At 34.4% G+C, this 14,252-nt stretch overlaps 1 protein-coding gene across 3 annotated transcripts; it reads right to left on the bottom strand.

Annotated features, from left to right (window-relative positions):
• Positions 1-846: 846 nt before the first annotated feature.
• Positions 847-11,983, bottom strand: LOC115974758 (peroxisomal nicotinamide adenine dinucleotide carrier). 3 transcript variants are annotated; one of them, XM_031095266.1, is made up of 12 exons: positions 11,821-11,983; positions 11,583-11,733; positions 11,393-11,506; positions 11,238-11,312; positions 8,974-9,104; positions 8,649-8,703; positions 7,797-7,949; positions 3,918-3,986; positions 3,730-3,837; positions 3,487-3,555; positions 3,126-3,180; positions 847-1,445 (listed from the first exon to the last, which is right to left on the bottom strand). In XM_031095266.1, the coding sequence occupies exons 2-12, from the start codon at positions 11,670-11,672 to the stop codon at positions 1,255-1,257; spliced, it is 1,110 nt and encodes a 369-aa protein (XP_030951126.1). In that variant the 5' UTR covers positions 11,673-11,733; positions 11,821-11,983; the 3' UTR covers positions 847-1,254. The 3 variants fall into 3 exon arrangements, with proteins under 3 accessions (XP_030951126.1, XP_030951125.1, XP_030951127.1); XM_031095265.1 differs by having other exon boundaries at positions 11,829-11,983; XM_031095267.1 differs by having other exon boundaries at positions 11,857-11,983.
• Between the last annotated feature and the right edge of the window lie 2,269 nt (positions 11,984-14,252).

Genomic DNA, 14,252 nt, shown 5'->3' with positions numbered 1-14,252 from the left:
AAAACAATTCTATGGACGTGGAAACAAACTTAGTCATAGTTTTATAACACGAATTATATGACAAAGTGCGCTTGTTTAGCATAAAAAGGTTCATAAAACAGGATTCTTGTTTGATGACCTAAACTTAATTTTTTTTTAATGAGGATGGATGTCACAATTCAAACCCGTATAATATGAATTTAACTGCATGACCAATGGCAAATAAAGTTATTAAACCCCTGAAAATAATAAAAAGTCCAAAATAAAATATATAAAAAATCTTGAAAGTAATTCAAGTCATAAATAAAAAGCCATCAAAGCTCTCAAAAGCTCTATCTTGGGACAATGCTCTTTTTCAACCATCAAGTTTGTTTGCTCTCTTCTTCTTAAAAAACAAATTAATGATAATTCGATTGTTACAATGAGAAAGAGAGGATTCAAATCTTGCTTCTCCTCGTAAAGGAAAACAAACAATGTCACTAAGAGGTTCTTGACATCAAGTTTGTTTACCAGATCATCATCAAAATAATTCTTTGAGACTCTTTTAAGTTCATTTATCAAGAAGTTCCCTCATATAAGTTTTTTTTTTTTTTCAAATGAATACTTTAAGTTGATAACATCATAATAAGATCAGGAAGCAAATGCAGACAAGTAAAATTCTATTCTCAAATAATCTGTTATTTAAGACAGACCCTTCAAGCTCAGGCATGCACCATGAAGGCATAAAGGTGGAAAACCCCCCATTATTCCTGTTTCTAAATGCTATGCACCGAGACTTAAGGTCATTCTCAATAATTCGTAAAAATTCTCTGAAAATGACTAGGGCTGTGCAAGATTACATAAATAATACCATCAGATCCATTTCTCAAATTCTGATGGTTGAATCATCCCTAAAATTGAATATCATTAAATCGCATTGTCCATAACTAATTTCACTAGTTCCATAGTTTAACTTCAAAATCAATTTGTCCCAAGTAACATAGTAACCAGATTACATTACTAGACATCATTTGAAAAAAAGGGTGAAAGGAGAAAAAGGAAAAATAATACAAAAAGAGAAAAATATGAAGTGTCATTAGGTGCACCATCTTCAGACAGGCCTTTAGTGCCAATTTGTGCATCATGGATTTATAATAACCTCCATCACTATTTTTTGTTTCACTTTTTCCTATTAAAAAAATAATATTTAAAAAATAAAACCCTCTGTCACTATTGGAGCAACTTGTAAACAAAGAGGAAAACCACAAGGACAAGAGTTATCCCTCAGTGAAGTGGTCATTTCTTTAAGCTATATATTACTTTCTGGCTTTTATGTGCTAGCAGCATGTATGCCTTGACAAGTTCCTCCTTGATCATGAAAAGTACAGAAGCTGCAAAAACACTCTGTACTATCTTAGTGCTCATTCCCTTGTAAAAGCCAGGCAATCCTTCATAGCGGATCATTTTAATGATTGCATCAAGAGTACCTGTGCTACAAAGATATCAGTTAAAATTCTGCATACCATAAGAACTAATGGTCTCTTTACATTTAAAATGTAGAGAATAGCAAAAATTGTGCTTCTTGAAATTTAAAATTCTCTGTGTGTCTGCTAGGTAATTTTGTTCTCTTTTGTTCCCCCAAGAATCCAGGTCACCTATTGTTGAATAAATTAGAACACCAACAAGAAGCTGAACACATAAGGACTTAAATGGATTCACAGTGAACCAGGAAATATTTTGCAAATAATAATACTAGTAAAAAATGGTATGACTAATCAGTACAAGGGTTGGTCAGCCATTTTTATATGATTATCCCCACTTGAGAAATTAAATAGAAGTAGAAAGACAGTGGGGGCACTCAAATCCCAATAATTTTAGGAGAAAAATCTTGAGAATACAAAACCATGATAATTCTTACCTACACAAGTACACAGTTGTAATTTACAGCTCATTATCAAGTACAGAGTTGTTCCCATAGTATTTCCTTCACCTGTCATCTTCCTCTATCTTCACATCCTTGAATACTTAGATTTGTGTGTATACCAAAGCTATAAATACCATACCATTTCAGCCAAAATATATCATAGCTATTACCAAACCAATACATATTAATTAAAGAGGTAACATAGAGGATGGTTTTGGATAGGACGGAATAGCAAAGGAAATACATGTGACCGACATCAATTAGTCTATGAGAATCCATAATTGACCTCAAAGTTTTGAGACTCATAAGGGTTTGTTGTTGAGTATAAATCTCACTAAACGTTACAATTTAATATTTCTCATTAAACAGATTCAGAATGTAGCCTAAGCCTAATAAATACCAGCATAGCCAATATTACTCTACCAGAATCAATTTTGAAGTTATATATATATATATATATATAACTTTCAATGAATGGTAAATTTTAATTTTTATCATAGAAGTATTTCAAGCATCTAGTGCCTGACCAAAGAAAATTACAGCATCCTCCCTTATGTTTGATGATCTTACAACAACCTCTCCCTGGTTTGGGATATTGCAACAAATTTTATTCTCTTAATGTAAGAGTAGGTAATGCTTTGTTATCTTACCATAATTTATATTCTAATTGATCAATTTTGTAGAATATTTTTAAAAACACATCAAATTTTTGGACAACCAAGGACAAAAGAAAGGTCAAACCAATTGATTAAGCAAATCTTGTGCAATCCATTTATTAACTTGGACAGACCATTATGATCCAAATTATTTCTTGATGCAGGCATGAGGAGATATCAATTAAGAAAACTAATTGGACAAACAAATTATGAGGTTTTGTGTGCCTACATCCGAGAAAAGGAGGTAAAAACCAAATATTAATGACAAAAATCATCTTGCCTCGCCTCTTCAAAACTGAAACCCAACAAGCCCATCCATAATATAAGTAATGCCCCAGACAAGATATATATATATAAAATGAAAAAATTAAAGTCAGCCAATTGTCATACTAACATCTCTGGCAAAATTAGAAAAGTGTGTACCACCTGACAGAAGAAGCTCAATCCATCATTCAATTTTGGTTTATTATATAATATATGGACCAAGCTAGCAGTCTGAAGATAACAACGAGAATGAAGACCAGATACTGAAAATTTTTGGAGGGAAATTGAAAAAAAAAAATATGGCTCTTCATTGAAATGCAAACCTGAGTATCTTAATGAGATATTCCCACCAATCTCCTGCTTTGCTTGCAGCCTCGACTGCATAGGCATTTGAAGTGACACAATCAAGAAGCTTCAAATAGGAGAAGTTATTGCAAAAGCATACTATGGCAGTTTGGATGCCAAGTAATGAAAAAATTTCAATGTTTTGATTGACAAGCCTAATGGAAAGGTAAGTAATACAAATTTAAATGAGAGAAATGAACATGTTAAGAGTTTTATTTCAATCTGATATAAGATAATATGATACAGAAGACTTTTCAGCCAAACCAACTTTACATGAAGAACTTTTTTCTTTATCTTGCTCAACAGAGTAATATTACAAAGCAGACTAGTGGACTTCACCTTGACAACTAACAAGGGGTACGTTGAGACAGTTGCTCCCAGCTTTGCAATGGCCCCTAATAGAAAAACCTTTTCACAAGAGAATTAAAATTAACAGAGAGATATAGAGAGAGTTTTTTTTTTTTTGTGGGGTTGAGGGGGGGGGGGCCTTAATTCCATAAAATGACCAAAAAAAATGAGACCAATTAGCAAAAGACGGTGCTTTGCATCTTCCAACTCAAACATTTGAAAGGGATCTTATACCTCCCAAGCAGCTACATTTGTTGATCCCTGCTTGTTTGTAGCACGCTTTGCCCTTAGATGTTTTAACGAGCTCTCATAAATCATGAACTGAATTGAAGGATTGCACACCTGAAAACAAGATTACTTGTTACACCTGAAGTAATTCAATTGTGCAAGTTGAGTTTATTCAACTATCCATAAAGGCTAACCATAATAAGTGTTGGAACAATTCCTTTCCAGAATCCAGTAATTCCTGCTTCGTTATAAACCTCACGTGCCTAGCCAGTAATGCACATTTAGAACAGTAAGAAGAAGCAATATAAAAATCAATAAATGGATAAAAATATATAAAAACCAAAAGCACTAGTGCAATGAAGGGTAAGAGGTTAATGACAAAGCTTGAAAGAAGAGGAAGGGCAAATACACAGCTAAACATAATAAAATCCTTGAATCCATAAGAAAAACTCTGGAACAAAGAAATATTATTGATGAATGCTAAGCCGCAATTTTTATTTTAACATAGGACAAGAAAATTTAGTTTCTAAGTAAAAATATATCTAAACAACCCCCAATTAATACAATATCATAAAAGGACTCTGGCTTTAAATAGGGAAACCTAAAAACAACTAAAATCAAGAAAACAAAACCTTATTCCAAAAATTACATATTTTAGAAGTAAAAGGAAAAAAGCTTCCAATGATGCATACATCATTCCTCATACCCTTCCACTTGAAACGAACCTGTCCTTGAGTTATCATTCAAAAGTGATAGTTGAATTTGTCCTAACCAACAAAATAAACATTTTGAGCTAAATCCTAATCCTTTCATCTTCTTACCAAACTTACAATCCACCAGTTGAGTTAAACTAGAATTCGAAATTGAGAAGATCCATCAAATTGGATTCAACAACCAAATCAGATCTTTCAACCCTGACAGAATCAATATGATGTGATACTATGTTAGCAAAATCAATCGGATCCTTGGGCTTGTAGGGTTATAGGCGTACCTAAGGACTTGATTTCAATAAAATCTTGCAATTTTCTCAACAATCTCAATATCATGATCTTTTTCTATAGCAAAATCTTCACGAATCTTCTCAATAACCTCCATCTTTTTCTCTATGATGTCATTATAATTTACAACCTTCCATTTATGACAAGACTTCTTCAGACTTTGGTAAGACTTGATCTTCTATAATATTTTATTTTGATGGTTGAATGCATAACTCATTTACATACAAATTTTTTGGTCAGTAATCTTGATTTGTGCGTGAGTGAAGATTTCCAATATAATCCCCTTTATATGAATTCACTTGCCCATAATCCCCACGTGTTTTTTATATAATATTTAAATAATAATACATGGAAAAAGAAATTGAAAAGACTTCTTCTTTTTTTTTTCATTCTTTGCTAAAAATGAATTTTGTACTTACTTGAATCACCTTATATTTCATAACACCATTCTGCCAAAACACTCTTTAATGTATTGCAGACAAGATTAACTTTATCCTCTTCATGGATATCTCAATACACCTCTTCACGTACTATGCATGGGGTGGGAGTGGAAATGGATTAAAGCTATGGGATTATTTCTCCAAATTTGTTAGATTTATCATTGGTGACAGGCTGACAGCGAAAGAGTGAGTTTTCAGCATGATAATATGATGTGCAGATGAGGGGTCAAAATTCTTTTTTATAAACTTTTTCAGATTCTAATGGATAAAACTGCAAAGGTGTGTGATTATTATATAGATGTTATAGGTGGAGCAATGCATTGGAATCCTATTTTGCGAGGCCAATTCAAGATTGGGAATTGGAGTCGGTCAATGCCCTTTTTTATTTATTTTATATGGTTAGGATCCATATTCTGAAGGAAGATAAGGAGTATTGGAAACTAAATAGAAATGGTAATTTTACCATCTACATGTAAGGTTTTGGGAAGCACTACTAGTTCTGATTTTCCTTAGTGGAAGGCTATCTGAAGAATGAAGGTAGTAATTTTTGGATGTATTGCATCTCTAAGGAAAATTCTCACAGCAGTAAATGGGGATAGTCATTGTGGATAAGTGGAAATACAAGGAAAGATAGGGTACAAAATGAATAAATTCGTTTAAAGATAATGGTAGCTCCTATTGATGAAAAAATGATGAAGAGTTGTTCAGATGATATGGTCATTTGCGAAGAAGAGCAATTAATACACAAATCAAGGAGAATGATTTGATTCAAGTTAAGGAAATGAAGATAGAGAAAGAGAGGATGACCTAAATAACACGAGTAAGAGGAGTAAAAATAGCATACTAACTAAGGGAGTAATAGAGGGTATAATTTTGGATAGGATATATTGGCAGAGAAGAATACATATGGCTGTCTTTGATTAGTTTGTTGAGGATTCATAACCGACCCAAAGTATTGGGACTAAGGCTTTTTGTTGTACCTCATCAAAGAATGAAATTTTGTCATGTCTAGGAACACGTCACGAAGTTGACTGAGTGAAATCTTCAGTACGATTTTTCCTATTGCTTCCACTATTCCTATTTGCATAATTCTTGAACAATAAACAAATCTGGCCATCCAATGGATCGTAATGCTACCTTTTAAACTTTCATAAAAGCTTAAATAGCCTATATCCTTGATTATCTTCAACAAATTAGTTGTCATCAGCTTTGCTGTTTGGCTACCAGTCCATGCTAATCAAGGTCTGATACTACCTAAAAAATCATGAAAATGGAGGAAGGAACCTGACTAAACTCTAGAAAAACCTGGAATTCACACAAAAAACTTTATAATCCACAAGAAGAAAGAGAAATTCTCATATAAATATTATTGATGAATGTTGAACTCTAATTTTCATTTTACAGCATACAGGGAAATTTAATGGTTCCAAGAACCTTAATTTAGCAAAAACTATTTCCAAAAAAATTATAATGACGTGTCATTGACAAATATCATAAGATTTGTTAGGTTGATATGATGTTAAAATTTTGGAGTTTATAGCCTAAATAAGTGGCACACAAGAGAGAGAATGAGAGATTCCTCAGACACTAGGAAAACAAACCTAAACAATATATCCAACCACCACTTCATTAGACCCATTAAATAATTCAAATCATAAATGGAAAAGATTTATCAAGTAATATTTAGACTTCAAAGAACTCATTATTTAAAAATTTAAATGCTCTCCAGAACATTTTTGTGTCAAATGGTATAATCAATAGCAAGCTGACAACCTTCTGCTTTATGTGACAACTCTCATGATCTGACACATCCCAAGCCATGCTAACCTAAGCTCCAAAATATGGACACGCAAACTTTTTAACATATTGGTTTTACTCTACTAGATATCGAAACCTTCATGCTTCAACGTAAATGGTACTAGGAATATTACAGTTGCTTCAACTTTGTAAAACTGTAACCAATGTCATGCAATTTAAATAATTTAATCTTCGAGTCAACACCAGTATCAGCTTGTGAATATCAATCTTTCAATTTTCTAATTGTCAATAGTAAGTTGTAATTTTCAAAGACCAGCATGTGTATCTTACTTGGGAGAGATTATTATCTCAATTATTGAAAATTTAGGCCTTGGCCCACACTGATGTTCAATTAATCCAAGCAGAAGAGTTAACAGCACCACAGAGTTATCTGAATATCAATCAGAGAGTTGTTTATGAGTCTATATCTATCAATGATCTATTTAGGTGAATAGAGTTAGAACCCATAGATTTCAGGCTGAGAGCTTAAACGTGACAGTTAAGCTTGCAAGCAAAGCAAGATTGTCAGAGGACTCCATTCCCTGAGATGATATCTTTCAAAATATATCTCAAGATGCAACTACTCTTCCTGTTTACCATATCCCTGCAACAAGTCTGCTTAGCCTCATTACTGCAACTTTAACTAACTGAAAACAGAATTATTTCAGCACTGGCAGAGATAATATTATGTACCATTTTGCACCTTTGAAATATTTGAAGTGTGTTCTTAGAGGTTGAATCACTAATGAAATCAATGTAGAAGCAACCCTAAATTCAAAAAGATCAGTCATCTTGCAACCAAAAAACCAAAAGAATAAAATGGGAAGGAAGAACCAACCGCATGTACAGTTCCATACGGACAAGGTTTTTCTGAATCAAGTTCAGCCAATTTTTCTTGCAAAGTTGAGTCTATCAAACCACTTTCAGAACCTTCCATCAATATGGCCACCCTTCTTGCCTCCATAATCTTTCTTTCAGCTTGAGTGTGTGTCTAAAACCATATCAAAGAAGGAAAAATATAAAAGATACAGGGGAGAGAGAGAGAGAGTCATTCATTGAGTCTTTATAGCATTGTAAAGCATATTAAAGTGCTTGTATTGAGGAGTCCATAATCGAATTAAATCAATTAAAGGTTATAACGGATTCTATAGAAGCACTCAATTTCAGAAAAATTATCTTTCTCATATCCATCAAAACACTGTGTGTGTGTGTGTGTGTGTGTGTGTGTGTGTTCATGTGTCTGCATGTGTCTGTGTTTTTCAGTAGTTATGAAGCAGGCTGACAATGAACTTGAAATTCCATAATGATACTTACAATAAAATAATGATAGATAAATGCAAATGGCTGTTTGCAGCATGACCATGGTTTAGCTATTAATTGCTTTCTTTTTTCTTTTTCTTTTTCTATTGGTAAGTTACACATGCATCTAGTGGGTCTCAAACCAATCCTCCATCCCAATGTTATGGAGGGAAAGGTCAAAAGTGTTCCATATGAGTTAGAGACCTTGGCTAACAATTTAATTGCTCTTATAAGATTTTAATTACTAAATGAGCAGCAAAGTACCCTGGAGTAGAATCTATGAATAAATCAATGCAAACACCATATTCAAGGTTTTAACTTAAAGCATTAGTCTAAGATTGAAGTTTTTTAAACCAGTAGTATATATAAGCACTCAAAAATTTGAAGGCACCTGCATACGAGTCACAAGAACCCAGATAGGATTTGTGAACAACACATTCAAGGAGCTGCAAGATAAGACATTTTGAGAAGTTATTATTCAAAGAAAAACCTAGTCATCATAAATAAGAAGGTAGGACTACCTCTACCCGTTCAAACTAAATCCTGACTTCAACTATCACTCATGTTATAGCCAGACAGGCACTGATTAACTCCCAGTCTTGACTCAACAAAGCTCTCACATAAACCTCCAAACTCCCATAATATATAATTACTATGAAGAGAAAGTAAAGTAAGGGACTACTTCTGTTTCAATGCCATAAGAAAGGATTCTATACCCAGCAATAGCTGCCACAACAAGCCAAGAGAACATGCCAACAGTACCATCCCCACGTCCTTTATCTCTACGGGCAGCTGCAATGGCCACTGCCTTGTTTTTGAAAACCTGATAAAAATAGTAATAAATTCCCTGGCAGCATAAGAAGAAAATAGTTAGATCAAGGCAAAAGAATAGGCAAACTGATAATGTCACAGACATGGATACAATCTTATTCTTTATTAATAGGTATGTATACTGTGGTACAACAACAAAGCCCTAATCCCAAAAATTGGATCCTCAAAAAATTAGCTAGGGTCGGATGTATATGTACTGGGGTACACAGGAATATTTATATTGTCATAAAATGTGGATTTCTTGACATTTTTAACTTCTAGAATTGGCTCTAAAATAGCCTGCTGCTTGCTGCTCATTGAGTAGATTGCTTAGGCCTTCGGGAGTTAGGGTAGTTCATCCTTAAGGAACCTCCTCACTTTCTTAAACCATAATGCTTTCCTACCTACATCAGCCAGCTTTATGGAGCCAAGAAATGTGCAAAACTAGTTAACTCGTTGTTGAACAATATGCAGAGACTACGTAGGCTGTTAAAAGGAGTGTTCACAGAAAATAGAAGTTTTTGGTAAACCAAAGAAATATTCACCTCAGATTTTCCATTCATATAATTCAGATTTAATGATGCTTACAGGTTCTAGACAGATAATAACTTATCTCATATGTTCCTAGGCAATTAAAGCTTAGTAATCTTAAGTATCTAAATCAAGATAATACTGAATGATATTGATAGTATGTTAAGTTCCCATTCTGCACATGAAATCCACGAACTTGTAATGATAGAAATGTATCTAATATTCTAATTAAATGACTCCATGGACTACTTTCTCTTGGAATCTTAAACCAGTTGGGCTGAATCACATCTTAATCCATACTATCAACTCAAACCATAGTGCTTTCAGTCCTAACCAAGATACTACCATCAAACCAACCTTGACAGACCGGAGACATCACTAAACATCAAGCTCTAGGCTGTCCTGAATCAAAGTCAAAGATCGAGCCCAGCTCTATTTTTGACCAGCAGTACTGAATACCTTCTGGAGCTATAAATCTAACACCATTATTACTACTTGAATACCACCATGACTACCCTATAGTTATCATGATCCAGGTCGTATTATCACATGCCTGCCAATGAGCAACAAGATATGTGCGTGTGGACGTGGCAGGGTGTGTCTGTGTGTGTGTTTGGTAAAATGAAAAGCCACTAAGTAGTGTCTTCTTCAATAGTGATAGTTTGTCATCCTTGGAAGCATTATGATGATTATATATTACTGAGCCCTTACATTGAGCTATTGAATTCGCTTTAGAAATCAATTGTAATCATCAATTAGTCTTGTTTTTCACCTGAAAATTGCATTACTCCCTCCTCCTCAGTTTGTGTGCCCATTTTCTTATATCCAACTTTTTGAAAAATATCAGTTGCTAGTTTCACAAGAATTTTTTTATTGGTAAGTTTACACATGCATCCTGGGTTTTGAACCCATAACGTTACCCTCCACTTTTCTTATGCGGGGGAGGAGATGCCATTTGAGCTAGAGCCCATTGGCCTGCCTTCAGATAAAAATAAAAGGTCACCATTAGTCTTTTTTGTTTATCCATCTTTGTGATCCCATCTTGGGAGTTAGGCCAATATCCTCTTGTTGAAAATGCTCAGTCTTACTCCATAATTCATTTTACTAAGGAATTTAAAGAAAGGAAAATAGACAACACTCTAATTGAAGGTGTCCGTCCCCTGACATCTGAACGCCCTTCTCTGTCCCGAAAGATAAGTGATCATAGTTACATTATTCTGCAAAAGCATTCATTATCCATAACCACTGTGAAATCAAAACAGGTTCCAAGTTTGTTGTCGAGATTTAATCCTGATATCAAGAATCAAGAAACTTTTTCACGTTACTATTGTAACTAAACAAAGAGGCAATTAATGAGCTCTCTAGCTCAAAAGACATATGATAGTACTGAGTTATCAGGTGGTGGGTTCTAACACCCACAACCTCGACAACAAATAATTAATAATTATTATTACAGTTGGCTGAGTGTGTACTGTGTACTATCTTATCTTCTGACAATAAAAAACCAATAAGAATTAGTGAATAACTACAGTGGCACACCCTCATTCATCATTTACACATTCAATATACAATTATTAAAAAAAAGTATCGAATAGTTGATTTTAAAAATAAAATAAAATAAAAAGCAAAAGGGGGAAACCTGTGAAGCAGCAGTTCCGAACAGAGAAGGCTTAAGGCCACTATAAAGTCCTCCCCAACCTTCAGTTCTAAGGACCTGACATCAAATACATTTCTTTTATTATTATTTATTAAATAAATAATCAAAAGTACAAAATAAAAAAATAAAAAAGAAACCTGGAGGATTTGACGAAGCGTGCCAGGTGGAGGTTTTTTGGAAGTGGGCAAGTTCCCATGGGAATTACGTAACCCTTTCTTGGCTACTCTCTCTGTTTGTTGACGCGTATTCACCTGCAATTCCAATTAAAGTACTATTTTGAATTTTGAATTTTGAATTTTATCTTCTAAAAGAGTGTGTAGTGTGTACCGTTTGGAGGGGATAAGTGATAATCTGAGCAATGATACCACCTCCTGCTCCGGCCAGCCCATTCGCTACGGCGTTTGAGTTGTTCGACATAATTATATCACTATATATATCTATCTATACTTCTAGATCTTGCCCGACCGATATTCTTTGCCTGCATATAGAAAATAGCTATGTTCTTAGTTCTTAGTAGTTTGTACTACTCCTGCTTGCTACTATTACTATTGGTTAGGATTTTAACTGACTGACTTAAGGACAGTTATACGAATCGGCCAACCGTTCAGAATTTCCGAATTCCGAGTCGAAGCTCGGAGGGAAGGAAGGACAAATAAAGCTGAGTTTGTAAAAATCCAACTAAGACTGCATCGTTGTTTAACTCTACTGCCAGGAGTAGATAACAAATCCTGACAATATGGATTAACATGATTTACAATATTTACGATTTAATACGTTCTTTTTCTCTTTTTCTTTTTTAATGGAATTTTTTTTATTAGGAAATTGTTTTTAGTTATAAATGAATCATAATGTACTATATTTTAACATTAAAAGTAATATCATATCTTCTGAATATTTTCTTAAAACATTAAATCCATTAAACTTAAAAATTTTAAAGGTAAGGGCCTGTTTGGTATATGTGTTTAAAAACTGAAAATTGTTATTTGAAAACATTTATAGAAATACGTGTGGGTGAAAAAGTGCGTTGAAATGCGTGAAATATTGTTTAAAAACACAAAACAAACACCCCCTAAGTTTGCATCAGCTTATCAGCTTATAGGCTAAGTTTTTATTTTTAGTTTTTATATACAACTTTTTAAAACTTTTTTTTTCCCTCATTCTTTTTATTTTTTTTAATTTTTTTAAAATACAAGAATATTTTAGCACACTTTCAAAAAAATAAATAAATAAATAAACTAACTAAATAAGTTGTTTCCAAACAAATAAGTATAATATTCATTTATTTATAATATGGTTTATGTGGGCAAGGTTGGAGAAATAATATTATTTATTAGTAAATTATTAAAGATAAAGATAACGGTAGCGTTGTGATAAATTTATCTTGGAGAATAGCCTCTCTTTGAAAACTGTGTTTTGAAAACACGACTTCAATGCAAGATAGTGTTTTAGAAACACAATTTCAATAAAAAAAATTAATTTTAGTACATAAAAAATCATGTCGATTTTCAAATAAAAGCTATTTTCCAAAGCTATTTTTAATAATTGTAAATAAAGTAATATTATTTTTCCAAAAAATCCTATAATTTGTAGAATGTTTATATGGGTAGTTCTTCTTCTTCTTATTTCCCTTTTTTTGCTAAAGTAGATTATATAGGGTAGTTTGTTGATGCTTATTTTGAGGCCCAGTAGCAGGAAAAAGGCCAGTAATATAGACAAAGAAGAGTTAGTGGATTGTTAGAAAAATCATTAAACCCGAATGGCATGAACAATGGTTCATAGGCCCATTAAGTACATAAATGGGCCTTGAGGAAAGCAAACGAGCCTAAAAGAACCCAGGGAGAGAAATAGTAAACCCATGGCCGTTATGTGATGTAGAAAAGTGAGAATAGGCCACAACAGGGCTGAAGTTAGGGCTGTCCACACCCACCCGTGACTCGCAAAACCCGTCCGACCCGGAGCTACCCGAACCGAAATCGTCCGACCCGAAGAGAGAGGTGGTCGACGGCGGGTTTCAGAGGTTCAAAACCGATGCCGACAGGTCAAATGGCGGATCTCCTTCTCCAAAAACCGAGCCACCCGATCTGACCGGCTAAAGGCCAAATCTACCTCCAATCCGGCGAAAACATACTGATTTTCGCTCAGATCTCCTCATTTTTGCTCATATCCAGCTACGGTTTACTGGGTTTCGCTCAAATACAGCACAAATTTGGTGCGTTTTTCTCAAATCCAACTAAAATCTGGTAATTTTTTGCTAAGATCTGGTGGGTTTTCCTCAAATCCGACGAAGATATGGTGTTATTTTGCTCAGATCGAGTGGTTTTGCTCAAATCCGGTGAAGATCCGGCTAAAAAACACGTAGTTGCCGCCGATTTAAACCTCTAGCAACATATTTTCAACTTCGACCGATCCGACCGCCGACCAACCGGGTCCGATTCGACTTGACCCGTGGGTTTTCGCGGTCGACAGCGGGTCTTCTCGTCAGAAACCCGATGTCATCGGGTCGGTTGCAGGTTGGGCATAAACCCGACCCGGACCGACCCGTGGACACCCCTAGCTGAAGTAATGAAGTAAGAAAGTAAGGGGTTGATGGAAAACTCATAAACTCCAAGGATGAAGGATAAGGTAATTGGGTCAGAGAAGCCCAAAAGAGTTAATAAAAGCCCATGGGTATGTAGAACTAGAAATTGGGCCAAGGATGCCCAAGAAGAAAGAAATGAGACAAATGAGCCCACAAGCAATGTAATGAGTCAAAAAAAGCCCAAAGAAGCATAAGTATAAGTCCAATGACCATATTAAGTCATTGAGAGAAGAATAGGTAACAAGCAAGCACGGATCAAATGACACCACGACAGGAATAGCAAAGTAATATGGCAGGAATTACAACAAGATTGCGGAAGGAGTAAAGAATGGGCTGAAAGGGGGAAAACCCACAATCAAGCAAGGCACAACCCTTGAAAGGAACAAGCTAATAAAGAATGGAAAATCAAAAAACAGTTC

This window comes from Quercus lobata, chromosome 2 (assembly GCF_001633185.2).
Source record: "Quercus lobata isolate SW786 chromosome 2, ValleyOak3.0 Primary Assembly, whole genome shotgun sequence".
NCBI lineage: Eukaryota > Viridiplantae > Streptophyta > Magnoliopsida > Fagales > Fagaceae > Quercus > Quercus lobata.
This window is presented reverse-complemented; position numbering and strand designations above follow the sequence as displayed.